Consider the following 27,809-nt stretch of genomic DNA (forward strand, 5'->3'; position numbering starts at 1 on the left):
TCAAACTGGCAAACCAAAGCTTTATTTTTTTGTTTGAAGTCTTTGCTACAGTACCTAGGACTGCGCCTCTTATACATAATTAACAATCATTCCTGAAAGATCTGTATTTGGCACCAGTTTGTGTTTACCTCAAACACTTGTGGGGAGGATTAATTTCAAATCAAATTTGGTTTTTCCACAGAACAGGAGCTGCCATTATGAAGCCAATTAGCTGAGTTATTGGAGAAGCATAAAAACAAAACAAAACAAAAAAACATAGTCCTTATCTAAACCAACACATTACAGAGAGCTCCAAAACAGAGGTCAAACATTAAAAGGCTGATATAGGCTCCAGTGGTTTATAAAACCTATAAAAAAAGACTACACCAGCAAATAGGCCCTTTCAGTCCACACAGTTTAGAAATTAATGCAGGGAGCAACACTCGCTAGCTGGAAATCTTGTCATGGGAGAACCACACATATACCAACAGGAGTACCCAAAATCAAATGTTAAAATGCTCCAATTCCCAATCCACATAAAAAGGAGAGAGAGCCATAAGGAAAATTAAATCAATCCATGAAATCATAATTGGTTGGGCAGTTCAAACTTCCCCCAGCAACCACTACATCACTCATACACACAGGCTCACATGTACACAGCTCGATCCCATTCAAATTCCTCATGGAATAAAAGGATCCCAGGCTCTATTGAGTCTTTCCCTATCATGCAAGAAATAAGTCTGGCTGTGCTTTAATCACCATCATGTATTACTTCAGCCACAGAGTACCAGGCAGATTAAGTAGAAATGCACAGGTTTTAGCTCATCATCTCCGCAGAATTGTTTGAGAGGCTCAGTTCCTGGAGAGTTCTGGGTGGGCACACAGTCTCTCTTCATGCAGACTCACTGGCCTCTACTGGTTTAATCATGTGGTCCGGCTTGTTGCCAGCAGCATAGTGATCCCACATCTGAAGATAAAGCCGCTCCAGGTCCATTGTGTACTGTTTTGTGTTGAACAAAGGACTGGATATTCTCTGCTTCCAGACTTTGCCACGTATTTTTTTCAGGCTACAAAAAAAGAGTTAAAGCAGTCACAAGAGGTTCCAAATACTTCATAATACTGTTTACTTTTGCAATCTACTATTTTCAGGTAACCCAGAACTGCCAGTACAACTGTTTCAAAAATATCTGCTCCCCCACTTCCACCAAATTCATATTGCTATTTCATCCTCTCAGCACTTCTGATACAGACCAGCATGACCACTTCAACTCGGAAGAGCTGTGACATTAACACATTAAGTTGCTGCATTATCTGTACTGCAGTAACTTTTTAGAGAGCGATTTTAAGTTGCAGTATGTGACAAACTGCTTAATCCTCAATTCAAAAAGAACAAAAGGTGAACTATATTGCACTTTTTACCAGTAAGAGCCTGCACACGAGCCATTTCTTCAGAACATGTAACATTATTACTCAACCGGGAGCACTGTTAAGTTTACTGTAAAAGCAGAAGCTGAGTTAACTGCAAGACAAGAAACCTCTAGACAAGGATTGCCTAGCTATTTTAAATATTAAACTATCTGCGAGATTAAAACTACTGGTAAGTTTCAGCACTGTGCCCAAATACAACACTTCACATTCTTGATGTTACCACATTGCACAGTACAAGTTTGCTTACTATTCCAGATCAGTTCCCAGTTTCACAGCAATATCCTCATATTCCTGTCTACTTTTTGCAATGAGCTCAAGACAACCCAGGCAAGTAAGCTGGGAGGCAGCAACTCGTGATGCAAGAGTCTCGCCTGTAAGAAAATGGAAAAAAAAAAAAAAAAAAAAAGAAAAAATTGATAACAGGAGTACACTTATCAAGTAACATATTGCAGAGTATGAGTTACTTTCCTTCTGCCTCTACAAGAAGCAACAAAGTTTGTTGGGCTTGCTGTTTGTTATTAAAAAACTAGTAATATTCAAACCCATCTGTTCTGTGTAGGTTCCCTCCTGTGTTACCTGGCATAGTGACCATTGGAGTCCCAGCCCAGAGTACATCCATTCCAGTTGTGTGCCCATTGCAAAGCGGAGTGTCTAGACAAACATCAGCCAACTGCCCTCTCCTCACATGTTCTTCTTTGGGGGCAACAGGAGAAAAGATGATTCTGTTTTGGGAAAGACCCAAGTTTTGTGCATATTGCTGAATATTGGGTTCTCCTACAGCTGGGAAACGTAGCAGCCACAGCACGCTGTTTGGAACTCTTTTTAGGATCTGTAACAAAAATAAAGGAGCAAATACAGAAAGATAGGTCAGAAACATTTCCTTTTCTGAACAAGAAATTACCAGATAACAAAATGAAGCAAAAGGCATAATCATTCAATAATTTAATCTTCTGAGGTATAGAGCAGGAACAAAAGAGATCACCATTTCAAGTACATTAACGAGGACTGCATTTCCAATCCCACTGAAAGACAAAGCAACTCTGAGCAACAGTTCATAGAGCAGTACCTAGTGAGTTAATCTTGAAATTTATGATCTCATTTATTTACAGGCCCATTCTATGGAATATAAAAAAGTTAACCCCTCGGGTAACTCTCAGCAGTACACTGTAAGCTGGACCTTGATACTGACACTCAGAGCTCAGATCTATCAATCTACTGACTGCCAAAGCTAGTTATGATTTAATTGTGCAGACTAGGGAAGACCAAACTTATTTTGCAATGGAGTACCAGCATACTTAAGCTGTCCAAGACGCAATTTTTCACTGGCTAGAAGCAGGTGTGATTTGAAATCAATCTAAAAAAATTCTACATTCTATTAACACTAAGTCCTGCAACGTAAACATGTAAGGATTCAAATGGCTCAGGGTCAATGTTTTCCACTGAACAGTTACAGTTTTAACTTGCATGAAGTTTTTGCTAACTTGAGTTGAACAGCTATGTTCCAGAAGTCTGACCTTAGATTTCGTATTAGCTACAGATACTCACATTAGCCCACATCTGTAAAGTGGAAGGATCAATCTTATACAGCTGATTAAAGTTACAGTACACAACAGCATCCTCTGGTAAGCCATACTGAGAACGAGTAGTAACAATTATAGTTCGTGGAACTTCTTCACCAGTTGCTGCTTTGTTGTTAATCTGAAGAAAAAAAAGTAGCTATTGGAACACTGAAACTGCAGGAAACAAGACTATGCCCTGTGGAATTGTCCTAAGACACACTACAACATTTGTTAGCATCCTAAGTTACTGTAAGCATGTTTGGGTTTATTATACAAAACAAAATTGTCTACTTATCCACAAGAATTTAACTGGGATGCCTACACACTTGTGGATGCCACAATGTTGCAGCCACCAAGGCACAAAACACTGGGCATGTTCATGCCCTTGCTGTATCTCTCTGAAATTCCAAGTAACTGGAATAATTGGAAAGAGGAATCACATAAAGAGAGGCATTACACATGGATTCCTCCCAACCTTAAGGTCACTTCATTTCCTTGAGACCAAAAATGAAATTAAGACTTAAAGGAAAAATAAAAAAGTATTTAGGAAGCAAAGGTGGGTTGTGGTTTGTTTGGGGTTTTACAGCTTTTTTTTTTGGCGGGGGTGGGGGGGAGGGGGCGGCAGGTTTTCGGTTGGTTGGTTTTGGGGTGGTTTGTTGTGTTGTTGGTTTGTTTTTTTTTTAAGATAAATGACAATAGGCACAGAACACATAGTCAAGACTGAAGATACAGACTAATATGTAACTGATAGACTGTAAGGAACTAGCTGACAAGGAAATAATGGGAAATGCTGAAAATTAGACTAGAAGAGTTGTTAATGAACTTTCAAAAAAGAATGGATCTTACAGCCTTCACAAAGAATAGGAATATGTTAATAAAAAACAGCAGAGGATGAAGTTGGGATAATCAGAATACCATGCAAGAGCCTTGAGGATTACTAAAATGGAAGTATGATTTTTAATTTTTTGTTTTTTAAATAATGACAGGCAATAGTGGGACCAAAGACAGATAAAAACATCACTACAGATAAGGCAAAACAGGTACTTAGAGCCTTCTCCTTTTTATATATATATATTTTACATAAGTATATATTTAAAATTTAGCTCAGTGGCAGTGTAGCCAGCCAAAATAAGCATACTGTTGACAAACTTGACATGAATTTATGATGACTCGCTGTCACTCACTCTGTTAGAAGATGCATGAGATAATTTAGTTCAACAAATGCTGGTGAAAGGGCTATTTAATCCAGGTCACTGAGGAGACCTCAAAACCACAATGTACAGTTCTCATTGAACTATGCCCAAAAGTAGCTGATATCAAATCAGAACAAGCACAAAGAAGGGTTACAGTAGTGTGATCAAAAGATAGAAATCCCGTTTTAAAAGTGCAGTTACAAAGCTTAGATTGTTTCATCTTGGTGGTGGAGTGCTAAGACAAGAATTCTCTATTATTCTCAGGGGACAACAATTTCAGAAAAAAATGCTAATAAGCTTACTAACCAAACCAAGACATAACCTATTACCAACTTAAAGGAAAGTCTCAGCTGTGAACAAAAGAACTCATAAAAAGAAAAGAAGGCATGAGATTATGGATACAGCAGTGATAATAAAAGGTCTCATAAAATAACGTAAAAGAGTCTCCTGAATAACTGTAAACTTAATAAAATTCACAAGTCGAAAGAGTTATGCCAATGTCAGAATGTGGTATTTTTAAAAAGGAAGAACTGTTCTGCAAAGGAGGAAGTATTAAACAAAACCAGTAACTATCACTATCGCTAAAATCCCATGAACTGTTAAGCACTGAGAGGTGGTGGTATAGTGCATAGTTCAGAAAGATGTAGAGATGAATAAACATTGTTGAGATACAGTGGAATAACTTTGCCTGTATAACCCAGCAATTATTTTCTAAAGGAAAACACAACTGAAAGTGAGTAACAGCTCACAAGTGCCCTGCAGGCAATAAGCAAATCTTGCCTTCAAATTCTGAACAACCAAGTGTCTATTTTATGCAACAAGATTAAAATTTTGGGGCTTTATAGATACCTCTTGATATAACCCCTCTATCTTTGGGTTAATAGATAGTACATCTTCCAGTACATCTGTGGCTTTTAACACGTTTGTGAGTTTCCTTCAGTATGAGAACTAAACAAATCAACATGACAGAAGACAGACATTTGCTTCGAGTTTTTTCTTCCTTGTTATGTTAAAACATACAGATATAACATAAAAACCAAGAGAACAGCATCTTGAAGTGCCTCACCTGAGTAGTTGCTAATCCATTACTGATGTTGAATCCATTGATAGTTATCTGAATTTGCCCACGATTAATCATCTCAATCACAGCTTCTGCAATTGTGTTCATAGGAATGACAGGCATACTGAGGGCGGCATTGCCATCTGCATTGTCACAACTGTCAGGACACTTCATCTAAGATAAATCACATAAGCATCAGAAAAAGTACTAGCTTAAGTCACTAAGACTGAACACACAAAGTGTAGCTCTCACCTTAACAATCTTGACATCAGGGAGGCTGTCAAGGAAAGCCTTCAAGTCAATGCCATTCAAAACAATTCTGTTATCATAAATATGACCATTAGACTTGAAATCAATGACTGCTTTTTTCTGTTAAAAGAAAAAGTTTTAAAAAAGTTATAAGATCCCTTACCAAGCACTATACTAAGTACCATTTTAGAAAGACAGCTGTGGGAAACGCCTGCTTTTCTTGCCCTATCTTCCTACGTACCTTCAGATGGGGGAACATGTTGGCATGGTCTCCAATAAAGAAAGTGTTTGGCATGTAAGCTAGTTTCTCTGAATACTGCTCAGCCACCTCAACTGGAGAGGTTTCTTTGTCTGTGATGATATAATCCATGAACAACGCCCCACTGGTTCCAGGATACCCTAACCACATTGCCTAAAAAACAAGAAAGCAAGCCTCCAGTCCCCGGTACATTGCAAAAACAAAGGAAGTTAAAAATCAACGCATTTTAAGTTCAATTTTCCACCTACAGATTCAAGTTTCTTGTTGCACTTTATCAACTGAAGAGCAACCACTAACACAAAACTTTCACTACTGAGACAGTGAACAGTCCAAGGATGTTCTAAAATTGATTCCTCAAGCAAAAGGCCAAAGTATACAACTATGTGCAGCTATAGCAAGAATACCAGCCATCAGTGATTACAGTTTCTCTTAGCTGAGACAACTTCTGTAGCCCAGAGTGATTCCGATTCAGGCTTCTCCCATTCCCTTTCCATAGGCATTTTAGAAAATCCTTAGTCAAAAAAATAATTCTGACACTGATTCCAACTTATTCTAACCAGAATTTCACTAAGCCTGAAGAGATTAAAACACGACAACTCCCCAGGTGCTTTAAACACCCTTGCTTTGTTCTCAGTAATGCAAGAAAGCCAGTGGTGTACAGGAACCTCATGGAATTAAGGTGTTCTCTTTCAGGACATAGTCAACTGCCCATAAAGCACATAAAAAACCCAAACTACTCTGCTTCGACAGAGCAATCCTATCTGCCCCACATATGCTAAGCCCTAAAGTCTCTCTCGCTTATATGAGCTTTCAACATTTTTTCCACTCTGCCAGAAGGAAAAGAAAAACTCTTCCTACTCACAAGTGGTTTTCTGGAGATACAGAGCTGTCCTGGTTTTGGCTGGGATAGAGTTAATTTTCTTTCTAGTAGCTGGTATAGTGCTATGTTTTGGATTCAGTATGAGAAGAATGTTCATAGCAACAACTGAAAACATCAGTGTGTTAAGCAGTGTTTACATTAAGCCAAGGACTTTTCAGCTTCTCATGCCCAGCCAGCAAGAAGGCAGGAGGGGCACAAGAAGTTGGGAGGGGACACAACCAGGACAGCTGACCCAAACTGGCCAAAGGAATACTCCATATCACATGATGTCATGTCCAGTATATAAACTGGGGGGAAGTTGGCCAGGGGGGCAGACCACTGCTTGGGAACTAACTGGGCATCAGTCAGTGAGTGGTGAGCAATTGCATTGTGTATCACTTGTATTGTATATTCCAATTCTTTTATTATTATTATTGTCATTTTATTATTATCATTATTATTGTCTTCCTTTCTGTCCTATTAAGCTGTCTTTATCTCAACCCATGAGTTTTACTTTTTTTTTCCCCGATTCTCTCCCTGATCCCACTGGGTGGGGGGAGTGAACGAGCAGCTGCATGGTGCTTAGTTGCTGGCTGTGGTTATACCACAACAAGAGCCCTCTAACTTAGTTACCTGAATAGGTGCTGGTCTCAAGGCAAATAATTCATTCCGGGCTCCTTTGGTGTAACCATTCATATTAATGAGAATGTGTATCCCATCCTGATGGATGCGGTCTGCTGCTTTTCCATTACATGGTATCTGAAGAATAAATACATACGTAAATAAAATAGAAGTTATTTTTTGTTTCAGTCTTTCAGTAATAAATGTGGTTTGTCATCAGTGTACCAATGGATAAATGTCAACAGCATAATTTAATTCACATGAGACTTAAATCCCATTACTCCTGCTTTTACAGAAGTGTAAATCCTCAACTCAATCAAAAAAACCCCCAAAAACCCCCTGTTGAATCCAAGAAAAACTTAAGTTTGCTAGACACAATTGAAGCAGTTACTGACAGAATTTGTAACTGCAGTACTCGAAGATTGCCTCTGCACATTCAAATCAGAAGAGTGATACTTAGCATTGCCAAGCTTAGCAAGTCATGCAGAAAAATAACACAAATGGACCACAGAAGAAACTTCAAGCAACAATGAAACTGCTTCAGTAGTTGGCTAAATCAAAACCAAAGAAGAGCAGAACTTCACACAAGGTACTACCAATGACTTTCAAGAAAACAAAGCCTTGGAAATTACAGTGTGTCTCTTCCTGTCCAATACAGAAAGGTAAACAATTTTTAACCGTTTTAAATTCCTCCAAGAATTAATTACATCATTAGTCATTGCCTACAAGCAGATAAAAGAAAATACTTAATAAAGGTCTCTAGCTCAGCCACAGTAAAACAAAAACCACAGGCTAGAAACTGAGGCTATACAAACCAGAACAACCCCACCACCACCACTCCTATAAGGCTAATAATCAAAGCTCATATGGGGCAACTGGTTGATTCCCAAACTAAGGTTAAGACAGAGAAATTACTTCAAACTGAAGATCACGACTGAGCTAATTAACTACTCTGCAGCTACTACTAATGCTGACACACTCCACAGTTAATATGCACCATAAAAGTATTTCATTTTTGTAAAAAGGGAAAGCTACTTCACATTTTATAGCCTGGTAAATGCATGCACATACAGTTATATCTCTGAGTAGACAACAATCTGAGTTCCCATCTTAGTTTAACTTTCAGTAAGTTACACTGCTAATGCAATAGATCACAGTAAATTGTTTCTACCTGTCTGACCCTCCTGTACAAATCTCTGAAGAGTGGCACTGTAACCTAAAAATATGAGTTGGACACCTCAAGAATTTTAAATAGGAAAACTCAGTGGATAGCTCTAGGCAAAGGAAAGAATTTTTCCTATATAGCTGTTAAGTGCAACACAAATATGAAATTGCTGCCCGGTTTTACTATGACCCATGGCTTTCAACATCCACAGCTGCAAAAGTGGGGGAAGGGAAGGACAGCTTTCCACAAGCATAACTGAAGCTCATTATTCTAGAATACTTTAAAAGATCAGCTTTGCAAAATCCATCTCAAAGAACAATTCTGCTGACACCAATTTAGCATTTTTACTTATAAGAGCAGGTTCTGAACAACATGATGAGTTTAAAAACTACAGGCAGGCAAGTTTTGTCTATCACCTAATCTGGGATTATCCAGGTGCCAATCCAGTTCCATTATTAATGTATGCTGATTATCCCATGTTGCTTTAGGATTTTGCCAGTTATCTTGAGACAGTATAACAACTCCTTGACTTCTGTGTATACTGAAATCCCCATCAGTTTTCACATGGAACTTAAAAAAAAAAACAAAACCACCTGTAAGTGTTGCCAAAACAGCTTTTTGATAGAGGGGCAAAATCCCCACGTTAATCATTAAGCCTCTGTCCTGCTTCACTGGAGTAAAGCAAGCTTAAATGTATTTGCAGTAGTGGCATCTTGACTTATCCACGACACTTAGATACGACTATTATCTTAAGACCTAACACAACGGTTGTTCAATATTGTTAATACCACTTCTTAGCAATCACACAGAGCTCACACAATAACCATTGCATCCCAGGTAAGGCATAAAACCAATACATCTACAAACTCCCAAATTCTGAAGGCTAACATGAGTTTAATTCAAGAAATGATTGCAACTAAAAATCTCAAACTACAGGCTGATCTCTTTCTTCATTTAGGTTTACTAGAAGGTCAATGCATCAAAAAAGCTCACCTGAGATAAGTCAATGAAATGATTTGCTTCAGCCATCACTTTTACTCGGAAGTTTGTACCATCATCAGGACTCAGGGCATAACAGAATACCTGGTGTATGAGGCACCAAAAATTGAGTATCTGCAACAACTTGCCAACAAGTAACTTTGCTATAAAACATATGGTATTGAAATTTTAAATTACATAAGCAAAACTACATCTAGTATCACGCACAGTGTATTACATTTGTGTAGCATTTACCAGTTGAGAAAGAAAAAAAAAAAGGGGGGGGGGGGGGGGGGGGCACCACACACGGGGAGCATCAGGCATTTGACACATTTGCACCAGACCCCAGTTTTACCTAGTTCTTATGCTAGTGTGGCACTGCATCTTGCATAGACACATATACAATGTTGTCATCAGTGCAAGGTAAAGTAATTTTAACAAATGCATTTGCATAAACATTAAATTCCCTAAGAATGCCTTTCACGAGACACCTTTGAATTTGTAACTAGTGAGAAGCATAATTATAACTCAGGTTGAAGACAAGCTAAGCCTTGGGGAAGATTTTTAACAGATTCTTCAAACATGACTAGTTCTCTCCAATTAAGAAACTGCAAATGTATCTGAGAAACTCATGGTTGGCAGGTTATGTAAACAGGCACCTTTAGCTAACCTAGGACATATAGAGAGTAGAATAAATAGAACAAATATGCAGAGAATTTATTATTTTGCAGGACAAAAGCATGGTTTTAGTAAAATAAAAGATAACTTCTATTTAGTATTTAAATTAAGCTCTGTAGAGCTTTATAAATGCAGAACAAGACAGACAGTCCTTTGTCTTGAGCTGATACAAGGTTAAATGGTATATTCTCCCCACACCCCACATACTCAGACCACCAATTTATTTGTTTCATGAAAAAACTTGCTCCATAGTCACACTTCTGATAGCAATTCAAACATGCAGCTTTGCCACAGGGATTTCAGACTACAAAGACTTCATGACCAGGAAAAAGCAAGAAGGTAGGGGAAAAAAGCCCAAAACCAAAACAAACAAACAAAAGATTAATAAAAAAACACTTTTGCAGGAAGGAAAGACTTACAACTCTTTATGAAGATAAGCAAATTCTCACGTCTTGGAAAACACGAGCTCAAAACCAAGGCAATTTAAATAGTCATGGCGCAAACAACGTAACTGGGAATTAGTTCTATCTACAGCCTCAATCCCTTAACATGACACTCAAATAAATACAGACATGACTGTCTTTAGCATTGCTAAATTGTATATACTCCTTCTGGAGTAAGCGTAGCATATCATTTTCTTTTGAAAAAGCATAACCAGACCAATCTGAAGTTCATGATTGTGATGCAGGTATCGCTGAGAAAAATACATGTAAAAAAAAAAAAAAGGCAGCAGAGAGTGAACAAAACCCAGATGCATATCTGTAAATCAGAAGTAACCAGGCAGTAGTAGCTTCATGTTGAAACACATCTGCTCAAAGAGCAGCAGCTGAAGCTTAAAAAGTTTTCCATGGGCCACAAATCCTACCCACAGTAATTCTAAGGACAGTTATCTATTTTGCCTACCTTCTAAATAACACTTCATATTGGTAAGGGAAGATGACTCAGGCTAGAGAACTCTTCAACCCATGAAAAAAAAGCGCGCTAACCAAAAAAAAAAAAAAACCAAACAAACCACAAACAACCAAAACCCTAGAAACAAAGATTTGCCCTTCCCTAGTTTACCTGCCTGCACCAAGAAAAAGAAAGTGCCACTTACAGCTGTATTTAAAGCTTTAAGCACGCGATTTACATTTTTACCTCAAATTTGTCTGGGTTATGCATGCCTGGGATTGACTGCATTAGGTGTGAGGTTGGATGGTTTCCAAAATCGGAGCTCACATAACCAATGCGAAGTCGACCTTCACTGGCCTTCAAATCCTTGGGATGCTCATATGGTGGCTTGTGAAGAACATTAATCTGTCAAGAAAACATACACAACCATTTATAAACTCAGGAACCAAAACCACACGCTAAACAGATGGACAAAAAACCCCCGTGAGTTTGTAGAATTAGCCTTATCCCACATCCACTAAGTGGTCTGTGGGCATCTGTTGTTTCAAACCTGCATTACATGTATCGCATTGGAGCCAAGTGTAATGTCAACCGATTGTGTTATGAGATGTCACGTACCCACACTCAGCCAAATAGAGACAGACGTCACTACTGCAAGTTAACACTTCTGCTTTTCTACCAGTTTACTTGTTAAGTATTCCACCCCGTTTATTAAATATACTGATACACTGTTGAGGACTTCTTGGCCGGGCGAGGGCACGTGAGCAATCCAGCCGTTAGGTGGGAACGAAGCATAGGTTTACAAAGTGCTGGAGCAGACAAGGACGCTGTGTCCTTGTACGCTGGGAAAAAGGAAGATAAGAAGAGCCTGACAAGCAACTCCTGGATGCCGAAGAATGAGATAAGTAATTGCTGGACACCTCGTGAAGAAGCTTGCACAGCCAACAGAGGATAAGATAGCGTTGCGTGAACCAGGGTACTGTACCAATTAGAGTACTGTATAAGGCACGTGCACAAGCACATAAGGTATATAACTGTGCTAAAAGTTGTAGTAAATGGACTTCACTTGATCACATTGGTCTGTGTGCAATTTCCCCAGTGGATCCTCCACAACAATACACCACCACTATGACCAGGAAGTTCTCAAACTACAAGCCACTTGTGACCAGAACAGTATTCCCGTGAAACACCACAGCACGCTTTCTGTTCTTAGGCTCACTGTCTGCCCCAGACATCAGCTTGTAGCTGCTATCACTGACAGGATTATCAGGCTATTAAGACAAGCCAGTCTGAAAGCTAAGTGTTATCTTCTGAAGTCTGAGATCTTTACATTAGCTAACCAGACCCTTCCACTGGCTGACAGCATATTTTCAATTATAATTGGCAACCTGCTCAAGTAGTCCATCTCAACATTCACAAGCACCAACAGCTAGGACCCTCTCATTGAAGTGAAAAAGAAGTTGCATCAAATTTTAGTTAGAGAATTTGCCATCAACTGCAACTGCACTCTTGGCAGCTTGAGGTGCTATGCAGTCTCACGTGAACAGCACACAGTTAAGTAATTACAGCAAGAGTATGTTTTTGGAAGAATCTATTCTACTGTACACAAATTACTCCAAAACAAAATCACAACAAATGCTCAAGTACTTCCTACTGTTATGCATCGTCCCTGTAACATCGCTGGCATCACCACTAAAGCGAGTGCATTTGGAAATCCCAGAGCCAATCAAAGAGCAAGGATTCACTAGAGGCAAGGTCAGGTTCCAAGCACTATCGATGCTGGAAAGGACCAGAATTTGAGAAATACTATCACACAGCTGCCTGGATCTGTTTTACTGTTAGGAAAGAATAATTTACTTGCTCTGCTTTTCCAAAACGCCCCTTGTGTGTACTTTACAAAACTAGACGAGTAACACTATGTCCTATCTTGCTATGGGTCAGTGACCCAGAAACCTTACAAAGGTTAATACTAACTATGTGAGTATTAGATTTTTCAGTAGGAACAGCCAAAACCACGAAGTACTTCAATCACAACTGGGCTGTGTAAAACTTTCTACCTTGTCCAAACACAGATTTCCATGTCTCTCAGCAATAGCCTTCCTAAAACTGTGAGAAAGGGGATACAGCATGCTATGATGTGGGTGGACAGAAGGCAGTCTGTTTTTCTCCAGTTGATCAGCTACAATGCTAACCAGCTTCTTCATTCTTTCATCATAGTCTGTCCAGTCACAGACAATCTAGAAAAAGGAAAAATTAAAAGATTATTAGGACAACAGCTTCCTTTTTTTCCTTTCCAAAAATGGAAGTGAGAACTTTAGTAATTACTGTTGATGACGACTGTATAATCTCTTCTGATTTAAGACTTACGTCTACCCTTTACATTTAAATTAGTGATTGGTTTAGGTGATCAAGCTTAGCACTTGCTGCAGAGGAATCTTAAGAATTACAATCAAAGCCTTGTCTTCCTCACCTGAAGACAGTGAGCCAAGTTGCAGTAGGCATCTGGGAAATCAGGTTTCAGTTTCAGAGCAGTGCGGTAAGAGGCAATGGCTTCTGGTATATTCCCTGAGTCCTATAAAGACACAGAAGTGAGTCAGAAGATAAAAATATACTCAGGGTAAGCACCCACAGTGTCCTCCATACTCTACATGTGCTACCTTGTGAATAGAGGCCAGGTTGCTGTGAGCATCAGCAAAAGCTGGGTTTATCTGAATGGCACGGGTATAGCACTGTAGAGCTCCTTGAACATCCTGCATCTCCTTCAAAGTATTTCCCATATTAGAATAAGCATCTGCAAATGTGGGGCTGATTCTGAGAAATAAAAATATATTATCATGAAAAATAAAAGCTCCTCCTCTGGTGAGAAACCATACCCAAACTTTTTCGTTTGCAAAGAAACTATTTAAATTAAAATACACTACTGTAAGTCACTTTCTGTACAAATCTATGGCACTTTTCCTGTTATGAAAGGCTGGGACTATTACAGATCGTATCCATTTACCTAATAGCCTCTTTGTAATGCATCAGAGCTTCCTGTAACTTTCCTTGCTGTTGCAGAACACTTGCTAAATTTGAATGTGCAGCAGCAAACTCTGGAAACACCTGGAAGAAAAAGAAGTAGAATCTCTCTCTCAAATGCCCCAAGTAGACCGTATCAAAAAAGTACTTGTGCATTTCTTACTCTTCTTTTTATATGACTCAGGTCTCTGAGCAGACATTCTTCCACTTACTACTGAAGAGGGGGAAAAAACTATGTCATATTACACATTCCCAACTTTAATTCCTCACCTCTCCCTCACCACATTCAACTGTACCTCAAGAGCCTTCCGATAAAGACGGACAGCTTCCTCAATATTCCCCTGTTCCCGTTTGATGTTTGCTAGATTGTTGAGAGAATCTGCATGAGTGGGACAAAGCCGAAGAGCTGTATTGTAGCATTCTTCTGCCTCTACCACCTTCAAAAAAAGGGATACTGTTAATATGGTAGTATTTGTTGTAATGGTACTGTTTATGAGAAGTCATTATACAATCACTTTTAACAGGTTCAAGGTGGAGATTTCCTGAGTTGTTCTTCCTTATGACTAACTAAATGAGGGTAACACCCCATCTTAATGAAGCTGGTGACACCTGCTGTCTAAAATAAACATTCACGGTACATTTAAAAAATTTTAAAAGGAAAAAGAAGTACTCCTTACACTGCCTTTCTCCTTCAAGGCGTTGGCCAAGTTACAATAGGCATCAGGGAAGTGAGGTTGTAGTTCAATAGCCCTCCTGTAGGTGTCTATTGCTAGATCTATTAGTCCTTGCTCATAATACACACAGGCAAGGTTGCCGTGCACAACTGCGTGATTTGGGCTCAGACTCAAGGCTCGTAGGTAAGCTGCTACAGCTCTGTAACAAGAAAAAGAAGGTAAACAATCATCCACAGAGCAGCAATTATATTTACCATGGTCATAAAAACGACCTACATAAAAAAACCCAAACTTCAAGGGATATGTATTATCAATGCACACAAATCTGTCCTGTAAGATTTGAAAGAATTAAAAGCCCTATCAAGGTATGATTTATTATTATTATTATTCACATTATATTAAAGCTATGCTGAATTCTGTAATGACTAGAAGAAATACTCCATAGAACAGGAATGTTTTCCTCCCACCTGATGCTGTAGTGATCAACACAAGTCTTCTGGCAAAAAAGTAAAGCTTCCATCTACTTTTTTTAAACACTTTTCATACTAGGATAACCATGAGACCTTCGCTCCATTTTTTTTCCAGTTTATTATTCAATTGTAACAACATAAACAGTATTATTACATGTCTTTATTCTCTCCACTAACCTAACACATGAATCATGCTTTACTTACACTTCAAAGTTCACTTTGTTCAAAAGTGAGATATTTAATTATATGCTCCTATAGCACTGACTGATGTATTCAAATCCAATTTCTAGAAAAATCACAGTATACATAGTACATAAATTCTCAAAAGGTGATGTAAAGTCCAAAATGAGGAGAAAACATGCCCATTAATTCACAGTTAAAACAGAAATCACCAAGTGAGTTACACCACGTGCAATGCAACTAGTTAGAATAATTAACCTACCCCCTGCAAGCTTTTATTAAATTTGGAGCCACAAACCATAGCTACCAGAAATTATAATCCAATTAACAGATGCAATATTGTACACTGCATATAAGCACCACAGCCTGGATCTTCTTCCAGAAACAAAGGTAAAATTCATCTATCAGATTAGAGGTCTCAAAACAAGTTAATTCAAGAAGACAGCAACAGTACTGCAACCCCATGCAATAACATGATACCAACAGATAACAAATATAGAATATTCAATCAGATGCTCAGCTGAATTTCAGCATTTCAGCTTGTCTTACATAGAAGGAAAATTTTAGGAGACACACTCTTGTAGTTCATCTCCTGAATCATATAATGAAAACAGAGAACTCAAGGGTTCATGTCTTTCTCGGACATCTTATCTTCAACCATCCCCAGCCTTAATTTCAAATATATTTTTATCCACACCTTCAGAAACTCTCATTTTTTACATTTTACTAAGTACAGGAAAGTAACACAGGAATAGATTCCATGGGAATTTTTTTTTTTATTCCGCTAACCTGCTCTGTATGCATTTCAAAGCCATTTGCTTGCTTAGCTTACAGCAGAAGTCTTTGCTATACTGTCCAAAGAGATTTTACATTAGGAACCTAATTTCTATCTTGATACATCTGACAGGCCACTGACAGTGACAGGACTTATCTGCTTACCTGTCAAATATCCTTGCCTCCTTCAGGACATTTCCCAGATTGATGTAAGCATCCAAAAAATTTGGGTCAAGTGTTACAGCCTGAAAATATTTTTGAAGTAACAGTTTTGAGCATTAACACAAAAACATTCTCTATGAAACCTAGTTGGTTTTTTACTTTAATATTTTTTGTGTTGTGGTTTTGGTTTTTGTTTTGTTTTATTTTTAAATTTGACAAACCCAATCTGTAAGCATATAAGACTTTATCAATAACCTAGTAAGGAAGGAAAACTTTAAGTTACAGAGATCAATCACAGAGCATCAAAATTATTTATCTGTAGAAACAACAGCATGCACTACCTTCAAATTTATTCATTTGCGTACCTAGTTAGTTGCAACTACTGCAGAACAAGTGTTAAACCTTTATTTCATGTTAGGCTGATCATACTTAACACTTTTGCCTACCCATGCTATGCTGCCTTTAATTAGTTTTCAGGAGAGAAAACCCCACAAAAAATTATCTATAACCTTTATCTACTGCAAAATAAAGACAGCATTTTAAAACTTCAGCAGCCCAGGAAAATAAGAGACAGTTTCAAAAGAGCAAGAAAAGAGCAAATATATCACTTGTGTAGGGAAAATTCAGTAGCCATTTAACTAAAAGAAAACATTTTCACTCTCTCTAGAACTAACAAAATGCAAAAAACTTAAGAACCAATAAAGTTACAGTCTCTCATGGGAACTATTATTTCCGAATTAAAACACTTTATAATCTATCACTAACTAGACACAGATCCAAAAAAAATTCCAAGCAGTTAAAACTACTTTTGTAGATCTTAAGTCATAAATATCAGGAAGAAACTGTCCACCACATCTTAAATCTGGGTTTAGATCACTTTAAAAACTTTAGATGAGTACATTGATGAGTACTCACTTTAGATGAGTACAAACTGAATTAAGATGCTAACTAGATACTACCCAGAAGGTAGCAGACAACTAGTTAATGACACCAATCTAGAGAAGTCTGAAACAAGAGTGGTGAAAAATAATCCTGGAGAATAGGAATTAGTGTGTCACTTAAAATTGTTCTCCTCAGTTACTCAAAGGACTGTAATACCTGAAACAAAAATCACAATGAAAAATGATTTTAAGCGGAAAGTTGTTTCTCCCTCTCACACATGAAACATGCAAAACATTATTCCCATCAAATTAGGTTTTCAAAAATTTATTCCGGAAAAGGACTGTAGAATAACTTAATGAATTTTCTTTTATTTGACATGCGCGTGAAGCCCTTAGGGCAATTCTAAACATGTCTCTCTAGTGGCATACAGGCAGTCTGAAACATTAGGAAGTCAAAAAAACCGATTAACGTAAGATGTTAACTGGATCATAAGAAGTTCTCTGCTGCTCAAAATATTTCTATCATCTACACGTAAACAAGTACATGTACATTAAAGTCTACAAGGGAAGCTGACAGGCTTAGACAGTTACCTTTTCAAAGTGATGAATTGCAAGCCAAATTTCTCCTTGGGCATTGAAAACACAGCCAAGATTACTCCAAGCCACTGCAAAGTTTGGTTGAGTCTCAATTGCTTTTAAGTAACAGGCCTTGGAACAGTTAAAGAAGAGAGATACAAGGGAAGGGGAATATTTGTAAAAAGAAAAAAATGAGAAAAAAATAATTGTTAGTATGCCTTCTCTAACCAGCCAAAAGTGACCCTGCAGTATAGGCTAGCTTGCGCCAAAACTAATGCGCTGCAAACTGTTGTTGATCCTGCGCCAGCGCAAACCAAAACCCAGGTGCAAGCCCACCATTTTTCAGTTATGCCGATAACAAATTAACATGCCTTTAGACACCAGGTCACTGCAGAAATCATCTTAGAAATAATTAAAGTAGTTCAGTGGAAACATGTGCCACCCTTATGTGCATAAAACCCCAAAAACTACTGTGTAAAAAACAACCTCATGTAATAAAATTACAAAATTGTGAAATATTCTAAAACAGATAGAAATTACTTAAAAAACCAGAAAAACTACTGAAAAAGATGAAGCCATTCTTCAGCTTTAATTGTCCTTGTCAAGTGGGATGACACACTCAAATCCCTATCTTTTTTTCCCCAGTTTCTTCAAATACATTCAATCACCTGCAGCTTCAAAACCTCAAATGACAGGATTGCATGAAGGTTTAGGTCCCTGTAATGCAAGCGCAAGAAATCGCTGCGCATCCTAAACAGCACGGCGCCACGCTATCGCTGCGAACTGCTTTGCTATATTGATTGCCCCTAGGTCCAGTGAACGGCCAACCAGAATCATTAATCTACCAGACAGGCCCATACAGAAACTCGTGTATTAAATTTGATGTCTGGACTCTAAATGTGTTACAATCCAATTTTATCCAATAGGCTACAGCCTGGAGCTTGGGCAGTCACCCAATCAGAGATTAATCATCTAGTCAACCGTTCATGAGGGCTTAATCGCACGCAATGCGCGTTACCGCTGCGCAGCCTTTGCGCTACTGCAGGATCACAGCGCATCATCAGAAGAGCAGAACGCTGCAATCCAAACAAAGAAGAAAAAAGGAAAAAAATGAACAACCAGAAGAGTTAGAAGCTTTTACTATTAACTATCTCCAATTATTTCTTTAAAAAAATATTTTAATTTACTTTTACTTTATTTCTTTGAAAGAATTTGTGGCTACTAGTATAAAATATTCTTACATTACTTGCTTGTAATTAAATATTTTAAGCTGTTTCTGAAGCCACAAGACAGAAGATTCAGGCATGGAGGCAAATGGTTTTGCTGTGGCAGTTACAAACCCGTTACCATATTTCTCATCATGTGACTTTTCGGTGCGTTCCTTGCTGGAAGAGGAGGAGGAGGTGTGTGTCTGCCCTAGATCCAGGCCTCGAGCTCCCTTCAGCGAGGCACCTTACGCATGGAATAGGAGGTTTCACCCACCTGAAACCTTCTAAATACAATATCAGTGGTGAAAAACCAAAAACAAGAGAGAAAATAAAACAAGATCATTAGTAAGAGTTCAACAAAGCAATTGCATTTTTTTGGATATGTCTTAACACATGGGAATGAGGACAATCTGTCTGTAACAAGGGAGACATGCAGAAGGGAGAGGGTTAATCAGGGCAACTGCATACAGCAGGGACTTTTTTTTTTTTGGAAGAAAGGCTCTGAAATATCTACAAAGAAATTAAATTTTAGTTCAAACTGTAAGGAATCTGCTGGCTTGATCTTTCAAATGGACTGATAACCAAAGAAACACATTGCAATTTACTCAAGATATTTTTCCTCATTTATTAAGTTCTCACAAAACGGAATAACACTTTCAAACTAGGTGTCTCCAGAGCTCTGAAACAAAGAAGTCAGCAACCTAAGGCAGGCGCAGTGTCTTGGCCTATACCAGTCACACTAAAGCTGCAGTGAAGTGCAATTCATGTTAGCTGTCCGCTTGGTGGGCTGAGAACCAAGTGTCTCAAAGACTGTTCAAAATCTAAATGCTGCTAAGTATTTTCAACCTGGATCTGACCAAATCAATTAGGCTGCCCTAGGATGGTATGCACATCCAAGTTGTTAAGAGAAATCAAAAAAAATAATGAACTTTGAAGCTGCACTCCCATTACCCCATAAAGATCATAACCCTCCCCAAATGGTGCTGCAGCCAAACAGACAGCTACGCTGTTCATACACTCCACTTTTTAGCATGCGCGTGGGGCTTGGAGTGACAGATGTGGAGTCCAGAGTGTTTCCGATTTCTCCACACTCCTCACCCCTGCAGCGCGGACGCGTAAGGTGGCTTGTAACAAGACAATTTCTTTGTGCAATCCAAGTTTTAACATGCCAAGAATTTTAAACTCATCTTGGTGTTCGAATTCTCAGTTTAGGAAACACAAGACTGCTATAAGCCACCTTTCCACTACAGCAAGTTTTCTTTCGATCAGTTCATTTCCCAAACAAACCAGCTTTGTCCTTCTGATTTCTTTATTTTGGGGGAGGGCAGAGGGAAGACATGAAGAAAAGATATTCAAGGGGTTCGCATACTGCAACTATTCATCATTTACTAGCCTTTCTTCCACTATAAAGGGAAGGGAAAAGTTAAATAAAAGTCTTTAAAAGCCAATATTACAAGGTAACATTTGGATAAGTTTCTTCTCCACTTACAAGCCACAAAGGACTTTAGAAGAGCAGCATTTTCAATAGCACCTGCATCGTACAGGGATCTCGAGCTAACCACAGGCTCTCTGCTTGGCACCAGCAGGCAAGCCTCAGATTTGAAGGACTGTTACTTATTTCCGGATAAGAGCATGATGGAGCCCCTGCCCAATACTTCAGAATGGTATCAGATAGTCTAGTTCAGCAGAAAGGCTTGGTAACGTTCCATTTCTTGACTTAAACCAACTTTTTAACATGGACATGCCATATCTTGCCCTGCAACTACTCTGGGGTGTTTCAGTGCCTTCAGTTTTCAGCAGTTTCTCAGACTGTCTGTAGATCAACGCAGATTTGAAGACTTGGTGCAAAGTTCAAGTTTTCAAAACACTGACGTTTACATGTATTCTACCCAACACCTACCTTGGCTTCTTCCAAGCGACCCAGGGCTTTGAGCAGGTTCCCCAGGTCACTACGAACACAGTACAAGTCCTGAAAAATCAAAGCCACATGATCAGCTTCAGGACTTCAGATACCCAAAGGTCTTCACAGAGAACTTGCAAAAGAACGCCCCAGTCCTCTACAGCTTATTTTAAATTCTTAAGAAATACATCACGAATGTAAATGATTTTTCTTGACCTAACATTACAGCCAACAGATAATCTTACTGATTTTAGTACTGTAAAAATACAACTGTAAAGAAGTAGAAAGTAAGAAAGTAATATTTCATACAATTCTTCTTTATACAGAAATATAGAAGAAAACCAAGAATGAGTGTCGTCCCCCCCAGCAGCTTAAGTTCTTTTGCCATACATAAATAGCTGAAGCTCCCCCCGGCCTTTTTTTTGAAGCATGACTGCAAACCTGTATTCTTAAGTTACACCATTGCCATTATGGTTTTTAACTAGATTATACATAGTCATTTTGCTTCCTGTATCCCCAAAGCAGTTTTTCTCCCTGTTTCTCCCACTAATCCATCTATTTTCAACAGCCTTGCCACATGTTGTTCTTCTTTCATTTTTAACAGCAGCACGGGCTGCAACTGCATTATCTAGCAGTAAAGACCACAGAGAATGGGGACATTTCTGTCAACGCTAACAAAAGAAGTTTCTAACCTAAACAAAACTCAGCTCTGGTAAGAAAACACCATCAATAGTATTTCTAACCAGTGCATAAACTCCACCAGAGTTACGCACACCAGACCAAGGCTGCATTTGAAGTATTTTTTGACAAAACGTATGACCAAATAGCAAGCAGATACCTTCATCATGCTGAGTAGTACTATACAAATTATTTGAGTATGATGCAAAATAAACAGAAGATAGCAGTCTGATACACTGTTTACTAAAAATGTCAATTCAAAACAGTTACAACCAAAAATCCAAACACCAGATCTATTTTATAGGAGTCACTTATAGACAGATACTCACTTTCAGCCTATAAAACATAAAAATGATGCTTCTGTAAACCAGTCCACAGTGGAAATCTAAGCAAGGCAACTGTCATCACCATGAAATTCCTGACTTCATCATACCGTAATACCTGATTTTTCAAGCTCTCCCATTCAAGTCTGAGCAGTGATTCTCTCACTGTAATAATACTGCCTTAAAGCACACAAATGAGGTTATTCACCGAAACATCTGACTTCAGAGAAAACAAAAACCAAACCAAAACCAAACGCCAATTCCTTGCTTTTCTGTTATCTCAATAATACAGATCAGTACAAAACCAGCAGCCCTGACTATATTGCAATTTAAAACTTTTTGTGACAGAAGTGTTTCAAAGATCCTTACAAAAAGTATAAGTAGATCATTAAGCTTATGGTGTACAGGTTAGAGGGAACGGTTATCACTTGTTTGTTCTCTGGAACCTGCTATTTGTGAGTCCTGGGACAGTAGTAAAGTATGGAGTTCTTCTATAAAATAGTGTTACTTACAGGGTTGTACTGAAGGGCAGACACATAGGCCTGTACTGCTCCTTCCATATCACCCGCAGCTACAAGCGCAGCAGCCAAATTAATATATCCATCAATGAAATCTGGTTTGAGGCGTAGTGCATGTCTATAATGTTCAATTGCTTCTTGTAGCTGTCCACGTTCCTTGTACACATTGCCTAGATTCGAGTAGGCTTCGGCCAACAGTGGATTCTGTTTAATAGCCAAAGTGCTGAAGTGAGCAGACCTGGAGAAAATTAGACAAGTTAGCAAAAAAAAAAAACCAAACCAAAACCCACCCTTTAACCAGGTAAACAGGCAAACACTGAATGGGCAGTCACGCTTAAGTGAGCCAAACTTAGCCAACAAATCTGGACTTACACAGCTGCTTAAACTATCACCTCCCCTGTTCCTATTTTAGATTCTACTGAAGAAAGACAACCCTCATTTACAATCAGTGGGGTTCAAGTCACCTCACCAAATCTGAACTCAATGCAACTGGAGAAAACAGTACAGAAATCCTGTGAAGCCTCATCCAACATTTGTATGCTTTAAGCAACATTCCACTCAATACATTTTTCAAGAAGCAGGACACAGCTGACACACGTACGCGTAAAATTCAGTTGTATCCTCCCCCACTTTATTTTCCCGTATCTGAATGGTTATTACAACCTCATTCAGAAGCCTATATAAAATAAATCTCAAAGGTTCTTACTTCCTTCACCAGCACACAGAGCTTTACAGCCAGAGCTAGTAAAGTTCAAAATGCTTGAGGTACAGAAAGCAAGATCAGGAACAGGCAAGCAGAAAGAATATAGAGACAACTTTCAGTGACAAAAATCCTTAACTAATCATGCCATTTCACAGCAAACAACCAGTCTTGCAACTTAAAAAAAAACCAAACCCAAAACAATAAACCCCCACACTGCATGTGGAATAAATAAACAAAAGCCTTTGTTTACATATGTAAATACCTCCAGTACACACTAGTGTGGCTGACACTCCAGTATTAATGTGTACATTAAAATAACGTGAGAACAATAGCAAGATTTGTCTGTTGTAAAGCTAGCAATTCCAATTTGTATCTCTTACCCTAACAGAATTTAAAAAGGAAGAACATTATTTTTGACCAGTCCTTACTGCTGCCATGAAGTTAGTCAGTATTTGCGTTCAGTGATAAAAAAAAAGAAATCAGCGTTAGAGTAGAACTTTTGTCAGCTATGCTCAGTACTATTAGAGGTGCAAACTATAGAGAAAGCTTGACAGAACACCTCAAGTCTCCTACCTGTCCAATCTGCGACACTGGAAGTGAATGGATGATAGTAATAAAAGCACACCAGTATTATCAGGCTCTTGTCTCCAAAGCTGCATGCAGTGTCTCTCTGCTGCTTCAAAGTCTCCTGCCTGATACTCACGATGAGCCAACTCCGCTAACCCTTGGAAGGAAAGCATACGTTTCGTTGGTTCTGGAGAATCACCAAAACATTTAAGGGGGGAAAACAAAAAGTTAGATAATGGGAACAAAACAAAAAACAAAACAAAACAATGCGAAAAAAAAAGTGTACACAACTGAAGGATGAAAATGTTTGACATTACATAAAACACCACAGCACATGGCAGTTCGAACTCTCAGATCTTCTGCCCCAACCTATTACTATGATATTTCTAACATTATCTGTACAAGTCCATGACTTCATCAGCTAATAATAGGAAACATGTAGACTGTAATGACTGTGAATATTTGTAAGTCAATCATTTTCCATTAACCTGAAATATATTTAAAGAGATTCCTAGCATGATATTGTACTTTGGTTCATAACAGTAGAAGTGCTGCTAAGAGAACAATGACTCTCCTCACTCTCTCCCAAGACCGTAAACCTTCTCCTTTGTAGTATTAAAAACATGTTCTAAAAACTTAATAGGGAAATGAAGGACAGCAGACAAAGACTTCAAAGGACTTGAACAAAAGGAGTTTTGCTGTGCCAGCAGTGAAAGCCCTTAAAAAAAAAAAAAAGCAGCTGTAACATCCCTGGAATCCTCTATACTCCTACATTCTCTATAACGAATAAAAATTCCTTCATAGAAAAAAAAACGGCCCTAGAACAATATCTGATGAGAGACAAACACACTTTAATGATTATGCAACTGGCCAACAGAAGGAACTATTAAACAGACAAGGTACAGGGAAGTAGTTACTGCTTCTGGAGGCTTAGCTGGAATGGAAGTAACAAAATGGTTTTAGTATTTAAGAGACAATTGTGGAGAACAACAAAGCACCACCTGTTCTAGATAAAACAACCTTAAGTGTAAAAAGTAAATAAAATTTCTTACAAAACACAGTTCTGTATTAAAATATAGACAAGTGCAGCCTGGAAAAAAACACAACCTATCATCCTAGAAAGAAGTGTTGGCCTTCAAATTCTGCCTTTAGACCACTGACTCTTACTATTAAAAGGTTTGTACTGCAAGCATCTCTTATTTTCCCTCCCCAAGTCCAGCATTCCCAGTACTCTGCAGTCACTGAATTCCATTCATCAAACACTTCCCACCTGCACCTACAGAGTTTTAAAATTTTGAATTTAAATTAAACAGATGAATTTTGTATTTAAATGAAACGGATAAATCCTTCCTAGTACAACAAAGTACCTCAGTATCCGAGTACACATCTTTTTGCAGTTCGGTACTACAAAAATCCTTTGAGACTCTTTAATTCTTTTGTGAGAACTTTAAAAACAGCAAAATAATCACAGAGAGATTAGGTACAGAGTTACTAGATAGTGTTTATTTTATGAAAATAGGATTGATGTAAATTTTCAAAATCATTTTTTTAGCAGTAGCAGGTTTTGAAGATAAGATGGCAAACACTACATGATATAACTAAAGTTGTTATTCCAGATAGTATATTATCTCTATGTTTCACAGTAAGTTGGAACTAGCAAAACTACTTGCTTTCAGATACTTGACAAATTACTAACGCAAGTATCTTCATCCAGATTAGATTCTGTTCTCTAGGAACCTAGCTTAATAGTTTTCCAAACCCTGACTACGGGAAAAATGGACTTCAGTGTCTGGTTAAACCTACTGGCAATAAACAGATACAACTGCTATTCAACATGAGAATGACAGAACCATTTATGAAAGTCCAAGGTGCTGACTAATAATGATACTGGAGTACCAACACACTCTTCCTCACTCCCTCCTTCTGCCATTAACAGCCACACAGGTTTAGCCCCTCTGGCAGTCGGTGTAATTTCAAGTTCTCCTGGTGGCACAAACACAGGGAAGCTGGATAAAGGAAGAGCATGTCGGATGGAGTAATTTCTTCTTCAAATAAATTTCAATGGCATTATTAAATTTCAACGCTAAAGCAAAAAAAAAAACCCAAAAGTTTAGACTTAAATTCCTATGACCATTTGGAAAGAAGCTTCCAACCCTTATCTAAATGCTACATTTTGCCTACTTAAGCAAAAAGTGAAACTGAAGTTGCAACTCCCAGGGCAAGAGAAAAGGTGGTGCAGAAATACTGCATTTAATACCTGGGAATAAGAACTGCTGACAAAAGCAACAAATAAAGTGAAACACTATCATTTTCTTTCATTTATCAAGTCTTTTCACAAAACAATCCCCCCAAGAAGAGATGAAGCAAACCAATCACTCAGCGTAAAATAGCCAGTCATCCACCTCCGAACAACTATTTTAGCAATGATTCTTGAGAAGTTCATTGAAAAGCAGGAAGTGGACAGCTGTATTGCAAAGTTCAAAGTCAGCTAAACTTTCTATTAAAAGCTGGCTAGAAGAAAAGTTCTACAACCCAAATAATCCATAACACAGCCATCAATTTCTGCTCACTGAATCCATTTCTAAAGAAAATAATTGCAGTGAAGAGTCACAGGCAGGAGAATCCCTTCTCAAATCCTGCATACATTACTTTATGTACATAGGCTAACTGGTGCTACATGCTTTGACTATGACCTTGGAGGAGCCTAGTACTGCTGTAACAATGACCTTTCCTGAGACTTCTACAGAATACAAGCAAAATAAAAATCTGCACAGAACTATCACAAATGTATGCATGGCCATTTTTTTCCCCCAGAAATAACATCCAAAGCACCTGGGATATGCTCATACTCAACCTTATATTTAGATAAATTCTAGGCCCAGACAGGAGCAGTTGCCTTGTCCATCTGGGAGGCCGTGGTGATGAGGAGCACAGGACTCTCCCCAAGCATGCAAATGTTTTCACCTCCACAGATCAAGGCTGCAAGAGGATGCTCCAGCCTCACTGACTAGACACACAGTTCTAGCTGAGGAGCAACGAAATACCGTATTGCAGCACTTAGCCTCTCCACCTCCACTTCTGTATCACTACCATTTCCTTTTACATCCCTATCTCTGAATTGGTATCCCATCTCTTTCTCCATAGATGTTAATTTTTTATTCTACTTTTCCAAAACCTCATTTCAGCATTTCAGAGTCTTCCTTCCCTCTAGCTACAGAAACACCCAAAAATCTGAGGGATAAAGCTGTGTTGTCCTTTCATCCATTACTGCCATTTGGTAAACAAAACACTTCTTTTTCTTGCTCTACAGGGAAAGTGAGATTTCTCCTCTCTGCCATCCCTCAAGTTCTGGATCTGTAAACTAAATGTAGGACAGGATCTTTCTTAGCTAGAGCACACTATCTTACTGTTCAGAATAGCACCTACTTCTTGGCTATGTATGCCACAGAAGATCTGCTCCATAAGTGTGGCAAGGGATTCTGGACCAGTCAATGTACGTTTTGGGTCAGGTTTTTACCCTACTTCGTCCTCTACAAAAACGCAGTCACTTGACAGTTGGATAAATATAGCAATGAGAGAGCACCGCACCACGAACTAATCGCGCCGTGATCCTCCAGGAGCGCCTTGCAGACTGCGGCCGGGCAGCGCCGACAGGAGCCCGCCGAAGGACAAGCCCCGGCCAGTCGGCAGCCCGAGACAGCCCGTCGGCGCCCCAAGACAAGGGGAGACAAGCACAAAGGCGGCGGGGGCCGCGCCGGGAGCCACCGCCTCGTCCAGGCCGCCGCTTCTGGAAAGTTCCGCCGGTAGCGGGCCCGGCTGGCAGGCAGCGCCGCGCTCGGGGCGAGCCAGGCACCGCCCCGGGGGGTGCAGGCCACCGTGCGAGGCCCGGGCGAGGGCAGGGCCCAGCCTCCGCAGGGCTGCGGCTGCGGCGCTGCTGGCCCCCAGCGCGCCCGTCCCGGCGTGGCAAGCCACGGTACCTGTGCTGTCAGCCACGTTCCCCACGGAAGTCGCCATCGAGAAGGGGGCTGGTGAGGTTCTGGTGGAGTCAGCAGAAGGGCCGCGGGTGCGGAGAGGCCCACTCGGCTGAAGCGGGCGGCGCAGGACCGAGCTACCCACAGTCCCCCCACGCTGAGGCGGCGGCTCCCGAAATGGCGGTGGCGGAGGCAGCAAATTGTCGAATGGCTGCTGCCGGAACTAGCTTCCCCCCAGCAAGTAGTCCGGGCGGAGCCAACCAGTGGACGCGTATAGATCCCCTGCG

General features: G+C 39.3%; 1 protein-coding gene across 4 annotated transcripts; it reads right to left on the reverse strand.

Annotated features, from left to right (window-relative positions):
* Window positions 1-27,763, reverse strand: OGT (O-linked N-acetylglucosamine (GlcNAc) transferase). 4 transcript variants are annotated; one of them, XM_049828149.1, is made up of 22 exons: window positions 27,529-27,763; window positions 23,558-23,738; window positions 22,276-22,519; window positions 20,763-20,831; window positions 17,670-17,786; window positions 16,201-16,280; window positions 14,615-14,810; window positions 14,234-14,374; window positions 13,921-14,021; window positions 13,577-13,730; window positions 13,390-13,491; window positions 12,977-13,156; window positions 11,166-11,324; window positions 9,366-9,455; window positions 7,220-7,345; window positions 5,710-5,880; window positions 5,472-5,588; window positions 5,226-5,393; window positions 2,953-3,105; window positions 1,984-2,236; window positions 1,655-1,778; window positions 1-1,046 (listed from the first exon to the last, which is right to left on the reverse strand). In XM_049828149.1, the coding sequence occupies exons 1-22, from the start codon at window positions 27,563-27,565 to the stop codon at window positions 872-874; spliced, it is 3,138 nt and encodes a 1,045-aa protein (XP_049684106.1). In that variant the 5' UTR covers window positions 27,566-27,763; the 3' UTR covers window positions 1-871. The 4 variants fall into 4 exon arrangements, with proteins under 4 accessions (XP_049684106.1, XP_049684107.1, XP_049684108.1 ...); XM_049828150.1 differs by having other exon boundaries at window positions 23,558-23,708; window positions 27,529-27,762; XM_049828151.1 differs by lacking the exons at window positions 23,558-23,738; window positions 27,529-27,763 and having other exon boundaries at window positions 19,002-20,831; window positions 22,276-22,356.
* Between the last annotated feature and the right edge of the window lie 46 nt (window positions 27,764-27,809).

Source organism: Accipiter gentilis, chromosome 24 (assembly GCF_929443795.1).
Source record: "Accipiter gentilis chromosome 24, bAccGen1.1, whole genome shotgun sequence".
NCBI lineage: Eukaryota > Metazoa > Chordata > Aves > Accipitriformes > Accipitridae > Astur > Astur gentilis.

Bases quoted from the DNA above. Each gene is read 5' to 3' on its own strand.
- OGT (XM_049828149.1), bottom strand. From the start codon at position 27,565: ATGGCGACTTCCGTGGGGAACGTGGCTGACAGCACAG. The intron at 14,375-14,614 runs GTAAGGAGTACT...CTTTTTTTGAAG, and splicing joins CCTTGAAGGAGAAAGGCAGT to GTGGTAGAGGCAGAAGAATG. The intron at 5,589-5,709 runs GTACGTAGGAAG...TTCTTTTAACAG, and splicing joins ACATGTTCCCCCATCTGAAG to AAAAAAGCAGTCATTGATTT.